The sequence below is a fragment of the Anabrus simplex genome, chromosome 12, assembly GCF_040414725.1.
Source record: "Anabrus simplex isolate iqAnaSimp1 chromosome 12, ASM4041472v1, whole genome shotgun sequence".
NCBI classification, from domain to species: domain Eukaryota; kingdom Metazoa; phylum Arthropoda; class Insecta; order Orthoptera; family Tettigoniidae; genus Anabrus; species Anabrus simplex.
Window position 1 is genome coordinate 46180256 of NC_090276.1, and position 26860 is coordinate 46207115.

The following is a 26860-nucleotide window of genomic DNA, read 5'->3' on the forward strand; positions in this document are numbered from 1 at the left end:
CTCGCCATACTCACATATGAAAACTATAGCATCTGCACCCACCCAATACTACATTGAACAATCCTACCGCATGACTGCCAGTGCTTGTCCCACAGTCACACCCTCCACACCCCGTGTCCCAGAATTGCATCCACCTAAAGTTCAAATTAAGACTACCAGTGTCGGATAACACGGAGTGTCTGATAAGCGAAGGTCGGTTGAGCGAGACTCTACTGTACTGCTGTGAAAGACAAACATAGGGATTTTATTATATAGATTACAAATAAACAGATACAACATTTAGATGGAATATGACTCTTTATTATGATGAAATATGCGATAAGAAATGCAGATCAATATAAAAATGACCAGTTTCTACAAAAACACGTTGTTGGAGGTTATAAAACGAGATGATGGAATACTGAATTCAGTTTCAGGTTTTGTGATAGTATGGAATTATCAAGTAATATATATTATTTTCAGAACACATACACAGTAACACGCTTGGAACAGAGGACAACATACAGAAATAAGGAAGAAAGGAAACAACATTAATTATCTGTAGTTTCCATCGCTTCATCACCACCCTCTGCCTCCATATCATCTTCTTCACCTTCCTTTTTCTCTGGCATCTTTTCATATGCCTTGTCCAGAGGAGAAACCACTACTCCATCCCATACAGACATTTCAGTAGCAATACCTATTAAAGAAAAACACAGTATGAGATAATGATACACTTAAGACATCATGATTGGTACAAACATCCAATATCTGATCAAAAGTATCCAGACACACAAATTAGAGCCTAAATGACACTGTGGCTGCTGCTGTTGTGCTGGTGCTATAAAGGCAGCTGAGGACTCACTGCAGCTCAGTCAAATTGAGTGGAGGTGAGATGACAGTGCATGGGGGAGTTTTTCAACGAAGGGACCAATACTACAGAGCATGTTAACATGGAAGGAAGTAAGAACATTTTTACAACACGAAAAGAAAATAATCTGCTTGAGAAGTGGGCGAGAGTTGTTCCGCGGAAAGGTAAGCAATTGTGGGCCAAAAGCAGAATGTGCGACCAGCATTTTTCGGCAGATTTAATTTTAGGCAGACTGTTTCGTTGTGAACAGTGAAACCTTTGAACTTCCTCGTGTGAGGTTGAAATTAAAACCAGGAGCGGTAACTCATATTTTTCCAAATTTACTGAAATACATATCCACTCAGGTAAAATTGCGAAAGGCACGCAGTAGGAAATGGAATTAAGACAGTATCAAACGGATAACGACCAAGAATCACGATGTGAATGAAGCAGTGATGGTAACAGTAAGCTATGAAGTTCAAGGTCAGTCTAGCTGTAGTCAAATTCATGGCCAATCTAGTTGTCTTACTGATGCCAAAAAGCCAATAGTGTCTCAAGAGGCAACTAAAGAACGCAACTTGTACTTTACTGGCAGCTAAATGTCTCTTTCCACAGCCAAATCTCGGTTTAATTTCCTACAGGGGAAGATTAAAAACATAGAATGTTTAATGTTTTATGTGCTCTGTTTAAAAGGTCATTTTTTTTGAAGTATGTAAAGCACAATATTGCTTTCGCTTTTCATAATGTTCCATTATATCTCGTGTGTTCTCTTATTAAAGTCCAAAGATATTTCTTCGCGGGGACCGAGAATATTATTCACAACTCTCTGCCAGTATTATTCGTAAGTCTAAACAATGGGTGTTGTATTTGGTTACAGTGGAACCTCGATTATCCGTTCCCGGAAAATGCGTTTTCTCGGATTATTCGTTCAAATTACGTGGTCCGCGAGCATCCTAATTAAATCACGTTGTAAAAATCCTGCATAATCTGTTCCTCGAAGGAACTATTTCCTACATCAACCGTCCAGAAATTTCAGTCCCATCGACACTAAATCCTCGATCAAGCGTTTTTCAAGAAACTGTATCTCACGAAAGGACTTCTATGGCATACTTATAGATCTTGGCGTTAACAACCTGTCATTCCAATAATTAGAGCAAGTACTGTACCAGAAAAAAAGATCGGCGGTGAACTTGATTATGGGACCATCTTAGCATTGCATTGAGGTGGTACTGTTTAGTGAATCCTCGGAAATCATAAAGCAGAGAGTGGACGCAAAATTGGGAGGAGACAGAGCGCATTTCAACAGCTCGAATTGAAGACTGAATGAGTTTTGTCAAAAGTTCGTAGTTGTAAAACGTCCACATTATGCCCGGGGTTAGATGTTTATAATTTTACTTTTTTCGATTGTATCGCTAAACACGTTTTCGGCACTTCCCTCAGGGCACTGTATAGTCACTGGGCTTTTGGGAAGGAACCGAAACTGCTCCTTCTTACACAAATCTAGTATTTTAATATTATCGTATACAATTATGTTTTTGAGACCAGAATAGAATTTGCACCTTACATACATAAAGCCATGGGAGGTCTTGGGATTGCCTATTACTGTTTTGGTCCTAATATAAGACTGGGAATTTTACGTTTTTGTGTTAAAATGTCATAAAAACTGCAGTCATTTTATTTGCGCACGCATAAAGTTCGTATCATTTCCCACTCACGTGCACTTTCCAGCTGAGATCAAGGTCACAAATAACCATAATTTCTGAAGTTGTGATAGGAGAGAGAAAAAATATTTGATTGTGATTAGTGACAGGCAGAAATGAATAAAATGCATTCGCAAACTTTTGAAAATTGATACATTCGAAACCATATTCTTGAGTTCAACATAACCTGTAAATGTCGATGTAGGCCTAACTTACGCGGTACATGATTTTCAGAAACTGACTACGAACAGTATACCCTGTGACCAAATTACAATGGAAGATTAAGAAAAGAAGGGATTTTGCCGACATGTTGGGCACTTTTGTATCTACTGTGCATTATTTTATTAAAATAGAGAATTAAAAACTACTTGTGGTCAATTTTTGTTTGGCTTGGCATTATAAGATTTTTCGGGGAGTTTGGCCGATCAAAGTTGCTGAACTGAAAGACGTTTTCATGGAAAACAGAAAACTGACGAAGTTTCCCCGGTAAAACTGAATACGAAGTATCAAGATTTTTTGCACCAGTAATTAATGTTTTAAGCCAGTCCCATGGTCCAACTTGGTTCGATTCCCGGCCAGGTCAGGCATTTTTACCTGGATATAAGGGCTGGTTCCAGGTCCACTCAGCCTACGTGATTACCTTTAATCGAGGATCTATTTAATGATGAGATGGCGACCGCGGTCAAGAAAGCCAGAATAATGGCCGAGAGGATTCGTCACACTGACCGTGTGTCATCTCGTAATCTGCAAGCTGAGCAGCAGTCGCTTAGCAGGCAAAGACCCATTGGGGATGTAGTTTAGTTTGGTTTAGGAGTGTTTGAAAGATTATAATTATACAAATTTCATTTTTGTTATGTTTAGCCAAATTGTTGAAGGTTTTAATTCATTCCCGGATATTCCGTTTTACCCTGTTGTACCCCCCCCCGGTGATCCTCAAGAAACAGAGAATCGAGGTTTCACTGTACTGGCTCCACTAGCGCTGCTCTGTGAGTGATCTCGTTGCTTATTCTGTTCATCATGCTGCATATTTTAAGTATAACTTACGATCTGTTTGAAAGTGGTCTGTGGACACTAAGATTCCAGAAACAGACTGGCCAGCCCAGAGGGCTGAACTCAATCCTACTGAACACTTCAGGGAAGTACTAGACAGGGAACTTCGCTCCAGACCCTAACAACCCACACCAATAACTAGGCTTGATAGACTACTGCAGGAAGAATGCCTCTGGAGATGGCGCAACACTTGGCATGCAGTCTCAGCTCTAATAATGGATAATGATGGGTGGGTGGGGGCCCACTCTGTATGTAAGTCTACTACTGGGTAACACATTCAAGGAACACTTATGAGGTCAGTTCCAGGTAGATATTTTTGATCAGATGATGCATAATAAAATTATTAGAGTAAATCCTTATTAATTCAAAGCTGTTGGGATGCAGAAATTGAACTTCAAATTACAAGATTTTGAATTAACTGCCACCAACTTATAATTCACAAATGCCAACTCTTACTGTGTCACAAATATTCTAAGATCCATTAATGCATGTAATCACCTTGATTCATAGTTTAAACCTTTCAAATGCCACGAAAAAAACAAACTATTTCCGATCTGTATCCAAAACAAGGTTCATTTATTCAAATAATGCAATTAGATAACTTATTGACAAACATAACCTCACGCCAGGGAAAAAAAAAAAAAAAAAAAACCTGATTCAAAGACTAGGAGAAATCAATGCTGGGTCCTCTGTACAAGTGCTTGTTTCATTGGATTACTGTACTGGATGCATTTTTAGATGCCTTGTACGTGCATGGAAAGTGTCCGATATGCTTAAAACATCATGGCATATCAGAACATCCCTATGATGGGGAGAGGGAATGTCTCGTTGCAATCTACATTGTAACACAGGACAGTGGCTCTACTCTTGTAAGATTTCCCGCTAGGCTATTTCTCCCCTTTAAAACCCTAAGTCCGCTTGGGCTCGCCATTATAAAACAATGCAGTTTCATCGGCATGACAATAGTCAAGGGTTATGAATTTCATGTTGTTGGTCCGTACTGAACTGAGAATAATATATGAATAGTAACACAGTAAGGTTTCCACCTATTCAGTACTAATATGTATTTACAATGTTATAAATTACATGGAACTAGTTTCGACCCGCCTAGGGGTCATCATCAGCCATATTAAAGCATACATAAGTATTTTGTCGACTTCTAAAAACATGTTATTTTTAACTGTAATAATCGTATGGATTTTATAATTTATAAAGTAAAGTTTGGTAATGAGATGAGAAATGTTAGTATGGTACAGGTGAGTCGTAAATAATAATATATATACAAACAAGTTTGGAACAAAGTACTAGTGGGGTGCTTAGAGTTGTAAAATATAACCTCGTGGATGTCAGTAGTCCTCGTACTAAAGAAACAATGTAAAATAACACATATGAACATATATACAAGTATGTACAAAGTCTGGAGAGTGAAGAGTGATACTCTTTTAATGTCGAGTTGGCTTGACGCTGATCACTTAAGCGGAGAAATTAGGTATTTGGTGTATTAAAGCTGTGTTGGTCAGTTGCGTTGTTGATTGTTGGACGTGAAGTTGTTTTTGAATTTCTGGTTGAGAAGAAGGTGGAAACTGCGCGTGGATATATTGATTCTTAGTTCTTAGCGGAAACCAAATTGGACCTGTTTAAATGGAGAAAGTCAGTAAAAACAAAAAATGGAGATGGGAAAAGGTTAACATAAAGTGAAAGGACGCTTACCTCGCGCTGCGGTGTGTGTAGTATAGCTGATGGTGTGCGATTGGTGGCGGGGAGAGAAGTGTGGGCAGAGAGGAGGGCAGGCGCGTGCGGGTTAGGAGGGGGTTAGGAAGAGTGGGGGTGGCTTGGGGTGAGGTGGGGGTGGGGAGCTTTTAAGGCGGGGCTGAAGGGTGCGGGAAAAAGGGTAATTGTCTCGGAAAAGTACCTTTGATTAGATTTAGGATTGAGTTTTGGTTGGCTGCATTATTGTTTCTGAGGAAAGTGATGAATAGATCGAAGAGTATGTTGGGTTTCTCTGAGATTTCATTGAGATTGTGACTGGCGTTGAAGTATTGGTCTAGGTGTATGTGGTAATTTTCCATTATGTTGAGTAAAGGGCCCTTGTTTGCTAATTCGAGGATGTCCATGTCCTGTTCGATATTGGTGAAATTATGGTTATAATCATGCATGTGTTGGCCGATGGCTGAAAACCTGTTGTATTCTATTGCATTAGTGTGTTCGTGGTATCTGGTATTGAAGTTTCTACCGGTTTGTCCGATGTAGGATTTTTGACAGGTGTTGCATTTGATCCTGTAAACTCCTGATTTTACAAAACTGCTGGTCTTGTTGATGTGTGAAGTATTGTGTAAGACGTTCGTGTTCTTATTGTTGGTTTTGAAGGCTATTTTAACGCCTTGTTTCTTGAAGATATTGGTTAACTTGTAGATATCATTGTTGAACGTGAAGGTGGAAAATGTTAGAGGTTTAGTCACTTCTTTTTTGAGGGTAGTTTTAGGGCGATGTTTGTGTTTATTGATTATCCTTTCTATAAAATGATTGCTGAAGCCGTTGTATTTTGCAATTCCGCGAATTGTGTTAAGTTCGTTCTTTAGATCTTTCTTGGACATAGGTATGCTGAAGGCTCGGTGAACTAGGTTGTTGTATGTGGCTCGTTTGTGGGACTGGGGGTGCACTGAATCTTGGCGAATGGTGGAGGCTGTTTGAGTAGGTTTTCTGAATATTTTATAACTGAAGGAATCTGAGTTTCTAGTGATAGTTAAATCTAGGAAGTTGATTTTATGATTTGATTCGGATTCTAGTGTGAATTTGATATGAGAATCAATAGTGTTGAGTTTTAAGAGGGTGGTGGAGGCATTAATTGATTGCTCATTCATGATTACGAAGACATCGTCAACATATCTGGCCCAAAAGAGAATGTTTCCAAATTCATTGTCAATTTTGGTGTGTTCGAGGAAGTCCAGGTATATTTCTGCCAAGATGCCTGAGGCCGGTGACCCCATTGCCAAACCATCTTGTTGATATATAACATTGTCGAAAGTGAAGAAGTTGTTGTTGATGATTAGTTTTAATACTGTGATAAAGTCTTGTGTCTCTAGTTTGCTTAAGTGGCTGTTTTTGTTTAAATTGCTTTTAATTATTGGAATTAATTTTGATACTTGTATGTTTGGGTACATGTTTACAATATCGAAAGAGTGGATGGAGTAATCCGGTTGCAAATTGAAATTGTTAAGTTTTTCTACTAGCTCTGATGTGTTTTTAATGGACTTTTTGGATAAAAATTGATAATTTTTTCTTAGGAAACGTTGGATGAATTGTGATAATTTGTATAAGGGGCTTGGTCTATAGTTGATAATTGGGCGGATGGGAACTCCAGCTTTGTGTATCTTGGGGAGAGCTTTAGCAGTGGGGAGTCCTGGGTTCATATGTATGAGTTTGGATTTTTCCTGTTCAGTGAATAAAAATGAAGTGTTTTTAAGAGTTTGTTTAAGTAGTCTTTGAATTTTTTGGGTGGGGTCCTTTTTGATTATAGAAAATGAGCTGTCTGTGAAAAAGTTTTTTGTTTGTTTTTTCAATATCTTCAAGAAACAAGGCGTTAAAATAGCCTTAAAAAACCAACAATAAGAACACGAACGTCTTACACAATACTTCACACATCAACAAGACCAGCAGTTTTGTAAAATCAGGAGTTTACAGGATCAAATGCAACACCTGTCAAAAATCCTACATCGGACAAACCGGTAGAAACTTCAATACCAGATACCACGAACACACTAATGCAATAAAATACAACAGGTTTTCAGCCATCGGCCAACACATGCATGATTATAACCATAATTTCACCAATATCGAACAGGACATGGACATCCTCGAATTAGCAAACAAGGGCCCTTTACTCAACATAATGGAAAATTACCACATACACCTAGACCAATACTTCAACGCCAGTCACAATCTCAATGAAATCTCAGAGAAACCCAACATACTCTTCGATCTATTCATCACTTTCCTCAGAAACAATAATGCAGCCAACCAAAACTCAATCCTAAATCTAATCAAAGGTACTTTTCCGAGACAATTACCCTTTTCCCCGCACCCTTCAGCCCCGCCTTAAAAGCTCCCCACCCCCACCTCACCCCAAGCCACCCCCACTCTTCCTAACCCCCTCCTAACCTGCACGCGCCTGCCCTCCTCTCTGCCCACACTTCTCTCCCCGCCACCAATCGCACACCATCAGCTATACTACACACACCGCAGCGCGAGGTAAGCGTCCTTTCACTTTATGTTAACCTTTTCCCATCTCCATTTTTTGTTTTTACTGACTTTCTCCATTTAAACAGGTCCAATTTGGTTTCCGCTAAGAACTGAGAATCAATATATCCACGCGCAGTTTCCACCTTCTTCTCAACCAGAAATTCAAAAACAACTTCACGTCCAACAATCAACAACGCAACTGACCAACACAGCTTTAATACACCAAATACCTAATTTCTCCGCTTAAGTGATCAGCGTCAAGCCAACTCGACATTAAAAGAGTATCACTCTTTACTCTCCAGACTTTGTACATACTTGTATATATGTTCATATGTGTTATTTTACATTGTTTCTTTAGTACGAGGACTACTGACATCCACGAGGTTATATTTTACAACTCTAAGCACCCCACTAGTACTTTGTTCCAAACTTGTTTGTATATATATTATTATTTACGACTCACCTGTACCATACTAACATTTCTCATCTCATTACCAAACTTTACTTTATAAATTATAAAATCCATACGATTATTACAGTTAAAAATAACATGTTTTTAGAAGTCGACAAAATACTTATGTATGCTTTAATATGGCTGATGATGACCCCTAGGCGGGTCGAAACTAGTTCCATGTAATTTATAACATTGTAAATACATATTAGTACTGAATAGGTGGAAACCTTACTGTGTTACTATTCATGACAATAGTGTCAGTCCATATGAATCTATACAAGCCCCGCTTTCTCACCAACTGTTGGCATTGCCAGTGTTTGCCTATTCTGCTTCTTCGCACACTGCCTGCTACGTGATACACTGGGGCTCCTTAAAACAATGAAGCTACCTGTTTGTACACAAACATCAGTCCCATCTTTAAAGCCACTTCATAACTTCGCCATCAACAGGGATATTGATTGCTCAAACATGCCGAAACCTCTCAATCTATTCCACTTCCAAATCTGAGTGTTTAGCTCCTCAAATGTTCATTCACTTTGCAGTACAGTAGAAGACCGTTAGAGCGAGAATTCGCAACAGTGGGAAATTTACTCACTATAGCGCACTGTCGTTATACCTGATTTTTGTATAAAAGTCGGAACATCCCCATACACATTAAAATCGGTAAGAAACGGCAATCAGTTTGTTCAAAACTTGCGTTTCCACGGATGATATCCATACTACGGCTTACTTCTTTGTTATTTTTCGAAATCCAATACTAGGTCCTTTCATTCTGAAAAGCTTACAGTACCGTATTTCTCCGAATCCAAGATGAACCCCACTTTTTCGTTCAAAAAATTTAAATCAGGCTCAAAAAGGGCTTTGTAAAATCATATGAATGCCTTTGTTGTACAGTACACATCTTTAGACGCTGAACATTGGCTTTCGCTGAAATTTTGCCAGCAATACCTGTTCCACGCATCTTAATGACTATCCATCATGATAATATTGTTGCTGTCTAAAAAACTTAATTTTACTAAGAGCTAGGTACAGTAGACGCGTTAAAACTCTGCCACGAGTAGCCGCGGCCTTTCTCTAAGAATTTGAAGGCTCGCATGTTTTGATGCCATTCTGCAGATTTGAGAATCGTTTTTGTAGAGGCTAACAGAATGTCATTCTATCTTCACTATTTCCTGAGATACAGTGTCGTTACACACAGGCACTGTACAACCAGTTGTCACGGCTAGCGATGTATAATAAAGAGGCGGTCGTTTATTGTCAACAAATTTTGTGTGCGCGTGCAGGGGTGAAAAGAAGCAACGTGGTTACCGCGAGAGTTGCCAGTGGTATTAATTACTGTTAGGCCACGAATGCAAGACGACCCTTGATTTCTTGCATGAGATTCGGAAGGAAAAAACCTCGTCTTGGTTTCGGAGAAATACAGTTGCTACGAGGAAGAAGGAGAGTATTTCTTGAGTCGTACTGTGACTTGTGATGAAACTTGGGTGCACCATTACACCCCAGAGTCAAAGCAAGCAAGCATGCAGTGGCAGCAAAGAGACGAAGCTGGTCTGGTCAAGGCCAAAACACGCCCATCTGCTGGAAAGGTGCTTGCAACAGTTTTCTGGGACTCCGCAGGTGTTTTGCTGGTGGATATTCTTCACGAACAAAGGATAATTAATACAGCCTATTACTGTCACCTTTTGGATGAAGCAAAAGCAGCTGTGTATCGCAACAAGGAACGCTGGCAACCGATCCGAAACTGTTATTCTTCCCCATGACAATACAAGGCTGCATACTGCTGTTTTTAACGCGGGAAAAACTGACCTGGACACCTCTGGAACGCCCTCCATAGAGTCCAGATTTATTGCCCTGCGACTACCGTTTGTTTGGACCACTCAAACAAGACCTACGAGGACAGCGGTTCGATGATGAGGCAATCGTACAAGAGTTTGTGCACAACTGACTTCGCATCATCCCTCTTCTTTCTATCAGATGGCATCAAAAACTTACCAATCTGATGGAGAAAATGTATATTAAAAGCAGGACACTATGTTGAAAAGTGATCTCTATATGTGTAATTTTTTGGTTGATACAATAAATTTTTAAAAACAATTTCCGCTTATATTTGATCCGCCTTCGTAGATAGCATCTGCCTCCTACATAATTAGCCATGATTAATAGTACTAGTAAGTGTAATTATATAATCGGATATGACGTCATTCCTAGCAATCAAGTGAAATGCATTCCGTTACCAACCCGCGCAAAATAAAAACACAACTAAATGCTATATGTAATGAAACAACATACAATGCAGACCAACAGCTTTGTCACTAGCAGGCATGATAAATTATTTCCGCTTTTTTAATGCACTGCTCTCACCGTACAGAATGCTAGAAGCTTAAGCCCCCAGATCCCCTTTGCTTGATCCCAGACCAATGGTTTTGACACTAGCAACCTAACCAATCCAGAACAATGGCTTTGTCACTAGCAATCACAAGTTCATAAGTTCAAAAGTTGGCAGCCCTTGTGCACCACTCGATCATGTCCATAGCGAGAAGTCAGCGAGAAGGAAACAAATTACAGTGCAATCGCGCGTAGATATCTCTGCTGAAAAAGTGCTGCAGTAACTGAACTTTTGCTGTATTTACTATACTATTAAGAGAGTCATATGCCCGCTTTCATCATTATTCACTATTTCTTGGAGCACTATTGTTATGGTAATGAATGAATACATGTAACTTTAGGATTATCCCTAGTGTGAAACTTACCTGCATTTCCTTCCAATCCCAAGATTCGCTTGTATCCTCCATGAGCAAGTACTCTCAGCAGAGTCTGTGCTGTCAGACACACCATGTCCTGTTGCTCCAGACTCATTGCTGTATGAACCCGGATGTTGCCTCCCTCACAAGGGTCTGAAATACCTTCAAAACACAACACAATCATTGTAATTTTAAGAACAAAATAAAGAACGAATCTGGTAACTATATACTTTCGTGAAGAAACAATATTTAAAACATATGTACCACATTCTATCATTAGAAAGGTCTTTTCAGAATTGCAATCCCTCATTGAAATCGTATACCAGGTGATTCAAAATATTAATACACTTAGGCCCATCTTCAGAACAGAATAAATTCAGGAATCCATAAAAGAAAGTAAGAAATAGGGTAAACAAGGAGCTTGGTAAGTAACTGAAGTTTAAAAAGAGAAATGTGTCAGAACAGTCGCACATTCACGAGTGGCATCAGTAAGTCTGCTCCACTGATATATTCAGTCTGTTTTTTGGCCACAATTTTCTCAATAAAATTTGCAAGCAAACTGTTATTTATGGTATGTAAAGAGGTCATAATATCAAAGAGAATGATCCCTGGTCGTACTTTCTCTTAAAACAAAAATCACCACCACCGGCATCATAGTATCGAGTGTTCTCACGATTAAATCCTCAGATTCCTTGGTATTCTGCTTACATTGCTGTTACGCGCAGATGCACGTATTGGGAAACCCATACAGATTCTCAGAATGCTCTCGTTTCTTTCGCAATGACAAGGAACAATTTCACAGATGTATTCATTTAAATGACAACTCGAATTATGAACCCACACAACAAATTTACAAGATAAGACCACCTGTTGAACATATCAACGTGAAATCATATGACATGGCAGGAATAAGGGACTATGTGCTTCATTTGCGAGTATCCCCCACCATTCTACGGCAGACCAAAATTGTAGTTATAACGGGGTTCTCGTTATATACCGTACTCGCTATAGCAGACTTCTACTGTACTATTTTACTGTTTTCAGATGCTGAGGTACCAGAATTTAATCCTGCAGGAATTCTTTTACGTGCCAGTAAATCTACTGACCAGAGCCTAACGTATTTGAGTACCTTCAAATAACACTGGACTGAGCTAGGGTCGAACCTGCCAAGTTGGGGTCAGAAGACCATGGTGAATCTGCCAACATGAAGCTGATGTATTTGAGCACCTTCAAATTCCACCAGACCACACGGGGATCAAACACAACAAGTTGGGCTCAAAGATTAGCGCTTCTATCTTCTGTGTATATTTTTAATACATCGACATCACCAGACAATCATTCATAGGCCTATTTTTATCAAAATGAATCATTTTAAATTTCCTGGCAACTTCAAATAATACAATTAGTAAACTCTGTCAACAGCCTACAGGTAGTTGTTCTATCCTTTGAACAAAGGCAATTGTGTAGTAGTAGTAGTAGTAGTAGTAGTAGTAGTAGTAGTAGTAGTAATAGTAATAATAATAATAATAATAATAATAATAATAATAATAATAATAATAATAATAATAATAATAATAATAATCATCATCATCAAACACCTTAGTCCTGAAATAACCATATTTTCGAGAATGATATGAAAATATGAGAGAAATGCCAACTCAAAACTGTTACCTAGTTGTTATAGTCGCCATGAAGGACGCAACTAAATTTTTCTTCCTTGTACAGATGATGTAAGAAGAGTACAGATTTCTGCCGAGCATGTTAGAAAAATCCTGTAACTCAACTCTCACCCCTCAAAGGTATATTTCTCTGCCAAACTATCCTTTATGTGGTCAAATACAGAAATTACACAGATTCTGCTGCAAGTACCAAACATATCAACCCTGAGACAAACAGTACAAACTTTCTTTACCAAGACATATTTTGGAAGAAATATCCAGGAAGGTATTAGTGTACATACAGTTTAGTACCCAGATCACTGAAATTTTTAAAAAAAGTTTCAGCACTGGCTTCAACAAATCATATCAGTAACTAAATTGTAATAACCAAAGATTTCCTCCAGTTTACGAAAAGTAACCGATAACAAAATAAATCACAAGAAATATGAAATATGTCATACCTGCAGATCCTGGCAGGAAAAGGCCAGCGGCCAATAACTGAAGTACTCTCCGATACGCCTGGTTGATGGGAAGTGCCTGCCTGCTAGGGTTATTCATTATAGAACTGTGGGCCTAAAAAAGGAGTAAGAAAAGTAATCTACAAGTTATTGGTTTAAATATTTTTACAAAATGAATATCGTGAAATGACAATGCAACATATCACAAAGAGTTTGATAGAAAGCAAGTTTGTGCCTAGTCAGCTTCATTTTAGATTATCTAAACATCATTACTTAATACATTTTGGGTAAGGAAGTGTGTGAATTATTTAAGTAAATATAGCATTTCTTCTTCAACACAATACTTTTACAGAAAGTGCACCAATTTTTCTCACCTATTTCGAACCTATGTAAAACACTATTTTCAGGTCCAAGCAGATGGAATTGTTAGATCAGTGTTGTGATACTGAGATAGTAAGAAATTGCACAGCAAATACAAATTAATGCAAGGTAATAAGCAAATAGACTAAAAGTAATTGCAAAACTTTATTCATACTGTAGCGTGTCTATTAAAAAATTGCAATTCATCACACAACAGCACCAAGGTAAATTGTTACTGCACTGATCTATTTTGTAAAGTATTCAGTAATTTTTGTCTGCTCTTTGATTTTAATTACTTTTTTTAGTAAATGCTTATATTAAAGATTCTAACTGCTCCTTTATAACACTCTGAAGGTATCTTGGAGCACACTGAACTTTTTCCGTTTATCCCAGTAATTCTACATGTTGCCATTTCAGATTGCAAAATATTCTTTGCAACTGCTGTCTGATTCAATCCAATATCTATATATTTAAATGCTGCTTATTTTGTTTCAGAACTTATTGACTTAGTTGAACAGAGGCTAAGTTACACCCATTCAATAGAAAACAATGGGGTAATTGACTATTTTTAAAGGGCTTCCATCAATTCGTATAAATCACCATTCTCAGGTCATTAGTATATTAGCTATTATCCTCTGGGATTAATTCATTGCTTTACAAGAATCACTGACAGTCAAGATAGATATTGTAACAGGGTGTTTCTGAAATTGGTCTGATGTTGTAATGCACAATTAACATTATTACAGTAAGTTTGCCAGGATCACATAAATATATTGATTAATGCAGGTAAAGCTACCAGGTAAATCTGGTAGCTCCTTGTAATTATAATGCTACAGATAATATTTTAAGGTCAAATAGAGCGACTTCTTTCATCTTTGGTAAGAATAATCTTTCAAGAAGGTGGTTTACTGAATAAATGAACTCTTTTCAAGACAGAATGCCATGAGAAAACTTTTGTCATAGTTTGATACGAGCCCAAGTTTCAAATAAGACACACAAATAAGGCCCCATACCATGCTTCCAGAGGCGAGTGAAAGCAGAAATCTAAACGCAGGTAATATATAATTAATAGAAAGGAACAAACAAGACAACTCATGTCATAAAAAGATTGGAACATGAATAAGAACACACAAACAATGTCTAGGGTCCTGCATTTTACGCGTTTGCGATAACACTGACTTTTAAAAAATATTCTCCAAAATGCTTGGGAAACAGTTACCTATACATAACGTTACAATTCACAAAATAAAATGAAATAAAACAATAATGTGAATATGTCAACTTTATAAATTTTATATGCCTAAGTGTTTAGTCAGTATTCATCATTAACATAGATGTTGATTCAGCACTAGTGGAAAAAGTGAAGTCTATTCCATTCTTTAAAAATGAGAATGATTCAGTTATCACGAACGGGAACAGTGAACTTCAAGAACAAACCAATCAAATGCAATTTGGAAAAATAAATATTGTGAAAATTCTGATTAATTTGCTTGACAGTCGCCCCGAGTTTAGTGGCAGTACTCTCCAATCAGTGTGTTAACCATGTGCTAATGTTCACTGTGAAAGTTTCTCTTCTTGCTACTCACAAGTTTTGACCGACTTGGGTTGCAACAGGAAAGTGACAATGTTCTCCTTCGACAGTTAGAAATATAATACGTACTTTTCTTTCATGTTATGCCTTCTTCAGTGATAATTGAATGATAAAAATATGCGTCTTTAAATTAAACAACATTTTGTTCTTCAATAATTCATTTCCTTGAAAAAGTACCTTTTATATTCCAAAATATAATAACATGATTAAAAATAACACAAAATTCTTCAAAAATAACCCTGAATTTCAACAACAAAAAACTAAAAATGCAGATGACAGATCAGCACTGGAAGAGGGAACAACAAAAAAGAGATGGAGACAAACAAACAAGAAAGGATAGAGACAATTTCCAGATCTATATACACTGCCATATTTGAACAGATAGGTTCTCCCCTCATCTCACTTCTCATTACGTTCCCCAGTTTTATCAGGTCAGGCATTAACACTCATTGCGGTTGCCATCTTCAGAGACCTTCAGTCCTTATGTGGGAAGTGTCTGATAAGAAGAAAGCGAAGTGAACAAGGAAAAATGGATGAAGAGGCATACAGGTGGTAAAAGACTAGGAACATAGGACAAACACAAAGGAGATAAAGAACAAGGAACATGAGAAGCTAACACAAGTTATGGAAACAAGCAACAAATCAAGTCATAGAAAAAACAGAAACATCAAAGGGTCTTTTTATGATTGATAATTAGAGTTCGTGGTTTATAGCATTTAAAAATCAGTGATTTAGCGTTTTGTAGCATCTAAACTTCTCAAATTTAGCATTTTGTAGCAAATTGGTTAAAAATGGGCAAAATTTGCTAAATTGCACGCACAACAGTTGGGAGTAAAATCATGCTGTTTAATCACACATTGCTCGTCATGCAGTTTTGAATTCACTATGGAAAATAAGACAAACATCAACATAAGAATGCAAGAAGTATTAACGAACACACAGGAATATGCTTATTTTCAAATTTACAAACACAATTTCAAAGTGAAAAATACAATTCTGAACGTATTCATTTATCACAGTACAACACACCTACAAGGAAGAGGAATTTCAATGATGATTTAAGTACAACATGCCAATTATTTAAAAGGTGTCCTCCTTCATTTGAGACCGCCTATCAGTTACAATTATGTTGTACTTGCTAAAAAAACTCTACATCGAAACTGTTCGTAGAGGCCCAAATGCACAGAAGTGCTGCCAAGGCAAAGGAAAGCCTGCAAAACATTTTTTCTTCTTCAAGGTTTTGGTTGCAGAGTCGGCACATCAATATAGGCCATCTGTATCCTTACATAAATATGTCCCGATTTGTGACTTTCGGCATGCTGTTTGATCGTCACTTCTCTTCGACCCATGACTAACAGACAATAAAATAAATCGCTACCGTACATTTAAACGGAACTACTACTCAACACCAATGTCAAGAATAACCGACTAAGATCAAGGGTCAACACACAAAGAGAATGAACGTGGTGCTTGAAAGTGTATTTGCTGTTTGATTGACTGGTCTTTGCAGTGCTCTTTAGCCAGTGAAAGGAATTCCACACATTGAATGATTTAACCCTTTGGCCTGCCATTACTTGTGAAAGGAAATATTCCCTTACATACTATTTATTTTTTCGTCACTTTAACATAAATTTGATTAATCACATAGGCTACATAAGAATACACAAAGCAAAGTGAGCTTTTAGCTCGTCTATAGTAACAGGAAACCAATGTTTTTGTTCGTAAGTATTACTGGTTTCAAGGGAAGCAGATAAATTAGCAAGAAATGTAGAGGCATAGGTATTGGTTTCCTTAGTAACGTGATCCCAGAACTGTGGGTTTAGATATTCATTCCCTAAGTCCATTTCTTTCGGAAGAACCTCGATTATACGTTCCCCGAAACTACGTTTTCCCGGATTATCCGTTCAAATTACGTGGTCCCGCGAGCATCCTAATTAAATCACGTTGTAAAAATCCCGCATCATCCGTTTCTCGAAGAAACGATTTCCCGCATCAACCGTTCAGAAATGTCAGTCCCATCAACGCTAAATCCTCGATCATGCGTTTTTCAAGAAACTGTATCTCACGAAAGGACGGCTACGGCATACTTGCGGATCTTGGTGTTAACGTCCAGTCGTTGCGGTAATTTGAGGAAGAGGAAAAGTGATCGGCGGTGAAGTTGCATAAGGGACCATCTTAGCATCGCATTCGAGTGGTATTGTGTAGAGAATCAAAATCATAAAGCAGAGAGTGTCCACAACAATTGGAAGGAGACAGAACGCATTTCGACAGCTCTGCTTGAAGACGGAACGAGTTTCGTCAAATGTTCGTACTTGCAAAGCGTGTACATTATGTCTATGGTTAGATGTTTACTTTTTTTTTTCTGAGTGTATCGCCGAACAGGTTTACGGCACTTCCCTGAGGGCACTGTATAGTCACTGAACTTTCAGGTAGGAATCTAAACTGCTCCTTCGTAAGTACAGTAACACAAATTGAGTATCTTAATATTATCGTAGCCTATACGATTACGTTATCGAGACAGGCATGGGTGGTTTTGGGATTGCCTTTTACTGTTTTGGTCCTAATGTAAGACTAGGAATTTCACGTTATTGTGTTAAAATGTTAAAACCGCAGTCGTTTTATTTGCGCACATTACATGTAAAAACCTTTGCATCATTTCGCACTCGTACCGACTTGGACAGCGAGCACGTTTTCTAGCTGAGCTCAAGGTCGCAAATAACCGTAAATTCGGAAGTTTTGAGGATACTTTTTCTCTTTCCAATGTAATCGTGATTAGTGACGGACATAATTGAACATAATGTACTCGAAAATTTGAGAATCGATACTTACATTCGAAACAATATTCTCGAGTTGAACATAACCTTTAAAAGTCGATATAGGCCGTAGGCCTAATTTGCGCGGTACAAGATTTCCACCAACTGACTACGAACAGTTACCTAGGTACCGGTGACCAAATTACAATGGAAGATTTAAAGAAAAAGGGATTTCGCCATCATGTTGAGCGCTTTTGTATCCACTGTGCTTTATTTTATTAGATTCGAGAATTAAAAAATACTTGTGGTCGATTGTTTGGCTTGATATTATTAGGTTTTTCGAACAGTTTGACCGATCAAAGTTGCTGATCTGAAAGAAGTTTGCAGACGAAACCGACGAAGTTTCCCCGGTAAAACTGAATGTAAAGTTGCGAGACTTTTAAGCCGCGTACCGGTAATTAATGTTTGAAGCCGGCCCCGCGGTCGAACTTGCCTGCCTCTCACCCGGAGGACCCAGGTTCGATTCCCGGCCAGGTCAGGCATTTTTACCTGGATATGAGGGCTGGTTCCAGGTTCACTCATTCTACGATTACCTTTAATTGAGGCGCTATTTAATGGTGAGATGGCGACCCCGGTCTAGACAGCCAGGAATAACGGCCGAGGGGATTTGTCACACTGACCATGCGTCACCTCGTAATCTGCAGGCGTTCGGACCGAGCAGCGGTCTCTTGGTAGGCGGAAGGCCCATTGGGGCTGTAGCTTGGTTTGGTTTAGGGGTGTTTGTAAGATTTTAAGTATACATATTTCTTTTTAGTGATGTTTAGCCAAATTGTTCATGGTTCATTCATTCCCGGATTTTCTGTTTTCCCGTGTTGTACGTTTTTTTTACGGTGGTCCCTCCAAAAACGGAGAATCGAGGTTCCACTGTATTACCCAACCCCCTCCTCACTATAGAGTGAATTTCAAAAACTGGTTTAGATGTTACATTATTGTCAACAAGATCATAATTCCAAGTATCATTTTACTAGACTTCTCAACGGGTGAGTTGGCCGTGCGGTTAGGAGCGCGCAGCTATGAGCTCATCCAGGAGATAGTGGGTTCGAACCCTACTGTCGGCAGCCCTGAAGATGATTTTCCGTGGTTTCCCATTTTCACACTAGGCAAGTGCTGCGACTGTACCGTAATTAAGGCCACGGCCGCTTCCTTCCCATTCCTAGGCCTTTCCTGTCCCATCGTCGCCGTAAGATCTATCTGTGTCGGTGCGACGTGTAAAGCAACTAGCAAAAAAAATAAAAAAATAAAAATAAATAAATAAATAAATAAAAAAGTAGACTTCTGACTCGCTCTTGTTGCATTCTGGTTTTGTCACGTAGTTTCAATTGGCACTATCATCTCGGAATCACTTTCATCACTGTCATTTGAAGATGAAGAATTTTCACTCTCCAGAGAATCTTTTCCACTTTCAACATCACTATTTTCAAGCCAGTTACGAATAAACTCATCCATGCCGCGCATGGATGCCGCCATGATTGTTTAAAACGAGCGGCAAAATGAGGTGCTTTTTATTTTCCGTATTTCAGCTCAGAGTTACTTTTTACACAGAGAAAATAGCTTCAGGTATCATCTGACATCAACGACATTAAAAATATAGACTGCTAATCTGATGGCCATCTTTGAATCTGCTTGAACCACTGGCAGCCATGACACTTGTAGGCAAAACATATGCTTATTTCCTCTGAATCTACCATAGAAAGGCTCTGTAGAAGTTGTTGTGTGATGGAGTACGGTCTTTGAGAAGGTGTGCAAGGTTAAAATAAATAAATAAATACATAAATAAATGTAGGCTATGGAGTCAGTCGAATGAAGTCAGGCGAGGTTTGACCAAGAGAGGTCCGGTAGAAATATTCAAGTGGTAAAGATGGTAGGATACCGTATGTGGAAGGAATGCTACACTCAACCAGGTGTCAGGTGTTCTCAACTTTAGAATCTGGGGTTACCCCATTTAGTGGCCCCTTACGACAGGCAGAGGATGCCGTAGAGATATTGTACACCGCAACCAACGGACGTCTGTGCTACATGTCGCACAGCAGTTCTTAGAAAGCAGCCATAAGTAGCAAAAAGCATAAAACGTAACAAACCAGACAAAGAAACAAAATTCAAAAATTATACCAGAATGACACTGAAGGTATGTTATGAAAAGGCAGGGTATCTTTCTCTACGCGTGCGAATTCCTCAATGAACTGCTGTACGTATAACATGTCTTTCTGTAGTGAATGACTTTATTGTTAGTGCATGACGTCAAATTATCCATTCTTCTACATACGTAATTCTCGTTTTAACCAAGCAAATGCTCACCATATTCACTGCGCTTATTTCATTATAACATCAATGCAACATTAAACATGTTTGAAAATGTCGTGTTTATTCTTAAACATATCTTTAATTTGCAATAATGTATAATCTCATCAATTCATTGAACTGATAAGGGCTAACTGTCAAGACCAAGATGTGGCAGCCGCCATGACAGTTGTAGGAAAAGTTAGTTCGCTGTGCTTCAACCAGGGGCGCTGTAACGAGTATGTTTAGCAGTCTATATGTTTCATGTCGTCGTCTGACATCAATCGGTTAGGCTGCGAAACAAAGAGAATAAATCTCTCCGACCAGCTAACTGCGATAATGAACTTATAGATGTTCCGTGCACCAAGACGGAAGTGTCCGTCAAAGCATGTTACCGCTTTACGATCGCAGTGGGCGCCGTAATAATTATTTCTCCTGAAATAAATAACAACATTTATATCTTATTTTTAAGAAAAATGCATACTTTTTAAAAATATATGTTTATTTCGTATAAAGCTGAGAGTTTCGCATCTATTTCGCATAAATTGTATAATTTCGCATTTTGAACCAATTTCGCATTTTATCACGATTTCGAAATCGCTAAAAACCACCCGTACGGGTCATATAAGATGAAGGCACATACAATGACAAAGTTTCGGCATATTTCGCAATTATCGCAAATGCTAAAAATCATAAACTCTATTGATAATACATCATTTCTTACCAAAAGATCCAACATCCATGGTGAAAGAGGTTCAAAACCTTCAAATCTATTTCTGAGATCACGTAGAAGTCTGATCAAGACCTTGATGGATGAATGATGGGCATTTTCTTCAAACCATCGACTGTAAACAATAAAGACAATCTGTTACTAAAGCAGCATCACAGTAGCTTGTGATATTAAGTTTCGATTTATGCATAACAGTTACCTATGTCTGATGGCAGCTAGATGACTCTGCAAGATCTTCTGATCTAAATGCAGATCTGGATCCAGCTTACGAAGGTTGTGATGAACTGTTGTCATCAGTACCCTGACAGTAGCATCAGAGCTGCTGACTTCAAATCCACGATCATTGGTCAACATGGAAAGAACTGCAAAAAGGATATACTGTCAAGTGCATACACATCATCAATTAATTTAACATTTCACAGAAATTATTATTAATAAGTGGATTCATCCTTAAGTTTGCTCTTGCTGTCTAATCTATTCAGTCACCCCTAGCTCTATAAATGCTGCATCTCCTCCAGCACAGCTCTGGTTTGTTCTATCTTTATTACTTATATTCTCTTCAGACAGTATTAATTATGCAATGTGAAATAGGTACAGTAAAACCTTGTTAATCCAAAGTTTTGGGACACAAAATTTGTACTTTGAATGACAAAATGTTGAATTAACAGCAACCAACTATTAATTCAGAAATGCCAACCCTTGCTGCATCACAAAATATTCTAAGACCCATTAATACAAACAATCACACAGAGTGCTAGCAAAGTGTTCCAACATGTCCGTAACAACTCAGGTTCGTTTCCTATTCACATATGATTTGGAAGGAATGATAATGGACGGCGAAACGAAAAATCGGGGAAACTAGAGCCGAGAAGAAAAATTATTCATCTTTTCATGTGTGAAGAAGAGATTCCCAGTGGTGGAAGATAAATCTACTTCCGCAAATTTGAATACAAAGATGATACAGTAGAATCGCTTTTAATGTTTTTACAGGGACCTGATTTTTTTTAACCTTAAATGGGGGTTTACCTTAAATCGAAGTTTCAGTAGGAAGCACACCTTTTCCAGAGATCTTTGCCTGTAGTAACATAAATTGTACCATCATACATTACTTACACAGTGACAGCAATAAAACAAGGAGATATTTCCCCTACACATTGTACTGTAATTACAGTTTGTGCTTCATTTTGACAAATTTTCTTAGTTTAAGGTTGTTCTTATAATGTTATAAATGATTTTCCATTAAAGTCGGGAAAGCTACCAAACTCGCACAAAAGCACATTAAAATCTATATGAAACAGCAATCTGTTTGTTTAAACATTTTCACGGAAGTTTTTCAAGCAACGGCTTACTCATTAGCAAGTATTTTCTAATTACAATAGTCTGAACAAGCATATTCTGTTTCATTCTTAAGAATTGTAATAGCATCAATCCAGGATTGTCGCAAACATTTCCATTTTCTTATTTCAAACGGTGTCACCTAACCTAGGTTTATAATACCAATATACCGTATAATCTCGAGTAACACCCGCACTGATTTTTCAAAAATATCGCTCCCAAAATTGGGTGCGGGTCTTATTTAAAATTTTGGGAAATTTATCTTTCTGAATGCGCGTAAATCGAGTATCACCGCCGGTGCAGTTGGCAACAATGCTCTCCCCGCTCTCAGTATACGCTACTTCCGCTCTTGGCGTCAGTCTCACGCACGTTCTCGGAGTATCAACATGAATTCCACAAAGCGTTTGCGATCTTTTACTGCGAGTGAGAAACTGAAAGTAGTTCGGGAAGCCGAAATTATCGGAAATCGTGCCGCTGGTAGGAAATACGATATTGAGGAGTCGTGTATTTGCGATTGGAGAAAGAAGAAAAATGTGCTATTAACATGCAGTGGTGATCGTAGAGCTTTTCATGGAGCGAGTATACAGTTTCCAGAAATTGAAAAAAAACTTTATAAATACGCGACAGAAAGGCGGGAATTGGGATATGGTGTGTCAACTGAAATGTGTCAGCTAAAGGCATTAGAGATCGCAAAGGAGCTTTCAACGGAAGGGTTTAACGCAATCCAAGGATGGGTTTGTAATTTTTATACAGTAAATGGGTTGAGCGTACAAAGGCGTACCTCAATTTCACACCGTCTTCCTGGTGCCTACGATGAGAAGTTATTGTCGTTTCAGCACCTCATAATTCGGTTGCGGAAGAAGGAAAACGTATATTTGCTGGCAATGCAGATCAGACGCCAGTCTATTCTTAAATGCCAGTGGACAGGACTGTGAATGTTAAGGGTGCAAAAAGTGTTACTATTAGAAGAGGTGGTAATGAAAAACAACGGTGAACAGTAATGTTGTGTATTCTCGCTGATGGAACCAAATTGCCACCGTACATTGTTCTCAAGCGAAAGACGCTTCCTAAAAATCTACCCGCTGGTGTTATCGTCAGATCTCAGAATTCCGGTTGGATGGACAGTTCATTTGTGTAAGACTGGGTAAAGTATGTCTGGCAACGACGCCCTGGTGCATTATTGGGACAAAAGAGGTTGCTTGTTCTCGACAGTTACCGTAGCCCCACAACAGACGCTGTGAAGAAACATATTAAGGAAGGGAAAACTGACCTAGCAGCCTTTCCAGGAGGGATGACATATATGCTACAGCCGCTGGATGTCTGCGTGAACTGTCCATTTAAAGCAGCCTTGAAACAGCTCCATACAGAATGGATGGCGGCTGATAATCACACACTGACGCCAACCGGTTGCATTCAGTGCCCGGAAGTTCAGCTGCTGTGTTTGTGTATTTTGACGGCATGGAATCGTATCGCTGAAGACCTCATACGGAAGAGCTTCAGGAAATGTAGCATTTCTAATGCTATGGGTGGCAGCGATGACATTTTGTGGGAAGGTGATGGTGATGAAAGTTCCGAAGTTGGTACTGATGATGATAAATGAACCCATTGGGTGTCATTTTGGAAATGTTTGTTTACTTTTATTTGTATTTTCTAATCATTTGATGTGTGTAAGATTGTATATAATTTTCACTTCACTTTTTTTTTTAAATATTGTTCTTTCAAAATAAGGGACATTATAAATTTTCCAGCTAACTCATCCCTGGTTGCCAGCATTTCACCCCAGTGTGCTAAGTTGGGCTCATCAGTTGGTAAATAGCACACCTACCAAGACACATGGCTAGTGCGTACCATGGAGGCTACTGCGTAGGCTACTTGGAGCCACCGGCAGTACCAATGCACTATGAGAGACTTTGTCTCATTACCAAAAATTGATGCCTGCCTGGCCATCAGATGATATAGATGTGTACTTCTGAATAAATTTAGTATTGATATTATTGTGATTATTAGTAGTTAAACTCTGCCAGCCCAGCAGTCTAGGGGCAACATCCCTGTCTCCTACCTGAAGGCCCCGGGTTATATTACAGGCCAGGCCAGCAAATTTTACCTGGCTCTGAGGGCTGGTTTGAGGTCCACTCAACCTACACAATTACAATCGAGGAGCTTTCTGATGGTGAGATAGCAGCCTTGAAAGATGTTCAGACAAGGAAGAGATGAAATCCTTTTGGCACTCTTCAATGTTATTGCCAAGGGCTGCTTACCCGAAACTTGGCAGACCAGTACCATCACCTCTACTTGGAAGGGTAAAAGAGACATTGGCAAATGTTCCAACAATAGTCCAATCTGCCTGCTCTGCCATATAATGAAAAATCTTTGAGTGTGTTCTTGACAGACTACACAGCATCATCAGAGTTTACCCTGGATTTATCAAAGTACTCAGCGCAACATGCAGCCTGCCTGCTTTTAGAGAAACATAGAAAAAAAGAACCAAACCCTGCATCTGGCATTTCTGGACCCATGAAGTGTTCGACAGGGTACTGCATAAACTCATCTGGAAGGAACTTCGTTACATGTTGCCCCAGAAGCCTAAGTGCGGTGTATTCAGATCCTCTAATGCAACATCATAAGGGTAGTGTGTTGTCCAATTGGAACTTCACTGCCTTTTCCAATTACAGTTGCAGTCCACCAAGGATCTGCACTCTCACCTCTTCTGTTTATCTTGTGCATAGACACGGTAACAGCTGACATCCAGAAACATCATCCATGGACAATTTTATATGCTGATAATATGTTTCTTGCCGATCGAAAACTTCAGGCTACAGAGAACCAGACAGTGAGCTGGAAAGATCGTTTGAGTATAAATGGTCTCTGACTGAACACCTAGAAAATGGAGCATTTGCAACGTAACACACAGACTGATGGTACTGTCAATATAGGTCATAATCTTGCAAAAACTATAGTTTAAATACCTTGGTTCACCAATAACTTTAGATGGTGAGACATTTTTGCAGGCTCTAGTAAGAGTTAATGCTGCATGGCTAAAATGGTATCAAGTCACTGGAGTCCTAAGTAACAAGAAAATACCTAATCATCTGAAACGGAAAATTTACAAGTCCATGATATGCCCAGTGACTTTATGGCTCAGTTTGCTGCGCAGATTCAACAATGTACGAGTAAGGCCTCCACTGAATGAAGATGAAAATGTTGTGTTGGTTCTTGAGCGTTACAGGCTTGACCCGGTCAAGAATGATTACGGAAGAAAGCAGATGGAAGTGATAACAATTAAGAAAAAAACACGAGAAACACGGCTCAGGTGGTATGGACATATCACTAGAAGCAAGGAAAATATGATTTCATAAGCAGCTCTCCGCTATGATCCAGGAGGAAATACACCCTGCGGCTGCCCGAAGAAACTGCAGATGGACAAAATCAGGGAGGACATGCAAGTGACAAGCCGTAAGTCTGAAGATGCTCTCTACAAGAAGAAGGGGAGATCAGCAACCAAACAAGTGGACCCTGCTTCAATGCAGGATACAAGCTAAGAAGACAACTTTGACAGTCATCATACTTGACATCTGGGTCACATATTAATTTAGGTTAATTTATATTGGTTATTTGCACAGTTCTAGTGGAAGAGTTGAGTTACAGTGTTCATTTCACTGGCAAAGTTATGAAAAATGCAGAATAAATTCATGGCGGTAAATTCCCATGGTAGCTGCAAAATGGGGGGAAAAAAAAGAGCACAATTTTTCAGTTAAATGATCGGATAGAGGGGATAGTGAAGGTGACATGCTTCATTTACAAAATAAGTTTGTGCACTCTAACTCATCACTACTGTCTGTAACAGTACGATTCTAGTTAGTGACAGGTTTATAATAGGACCGAACAAATGTGAGAAGTAATGCTGTTACCTTCATTGGGATCCTGATGTTTTAGGTCCTCCTGCACTTTGATACCCAAGGCTTCTACAGCTTCCCTAGTTGGGAGTGTCTTCAGGATGACTACAATATCAGCAACATTGTGACCAGTCATCATGGTGCCTTTCTTGAAGGAGCCTACTTGTCGAACTTCTTCCAATTGCTGAAAATGTGAAAAAACCTTGAAAACAGTAACCAAATGTCCATTTCTCTGAGTGAACATACCAATATGCACAAATAGAGAATATGGGATAACTGAGTACTCAAAGTAACCCATAGGTGAAACCCTAATACATGAACAAAATACAATTCAGAACAAGAAGCATTATGAATGAAATACTACCGAAAATACCATACTGGCCAGAAAGTAAAACAACGGTTTTTATGTTAAAATCCACTAATAAAAACTGTAGCCTTTTATGCGCAGTCTAACATTTAAGGACTCGTTTTTGTGAAGTTCTATTTGTATCATTCCCCAACTCTACTAGCTTGTGTGTCTAAAGTATCCGTATATCATAGCTGAGCTCAAAGTCATAATTCAATTTTTTTTTTTTTTTTTTTCAGCTTTGTATACATCCTAATACTGTACAGACTGCAAGAACATTTGGTGTTTCTGAGTGTAACATATGACATTGGCAGGAAAATGAAGAAAAGTTTAGGAATGCCGGCCATCAAGAGAAGCATTCAGAGGATCAAAGATAGCAAAATTTC

General features: G+C 38.7%; 1 protein-coding gene across 1 annotated transcript in view; it reads right to left on the reverse strand.

Moving 5' to 3' along the window:
* Positions 1 to 280: 280 nt before the first annotated feature.
* Positions 281 to 26860, reverse strand: part of LOC136884519 (interleukin enhancer-binding factor 2 homolog) — a 44041-nt gene continuing 17461 nt past the window's right edge. Inside the window, exons 4-9 of the mRNA XM_067156748.2 lie at positions 26144 to 26312; positions 21100 to 21262; positions 20895 to 21015; positions 13133 to 13244; positions 11023 to 11175; positions 281 to 679 (exon numbers count right to left, since the gene is read on the reverse strand). Coding sequence (XP_067012849.1) covers positions 531 to 679; positions 11023 to 11175; positions 13133 to 13244; positions 20895 to 21015; positions 21100 to 21262; positions 26144 to 26312 — 867 coding nt within the window. The 3' untranslated portion in view covers positions 281 to 530. The remainder of the gene's footprint in view (positions 680 to 11022; positions 11176 to 13132; positions 13245 to 20894; positions 21016 to 21099; positions 21263 to 26143; positions 26313 to 26860) is intronic.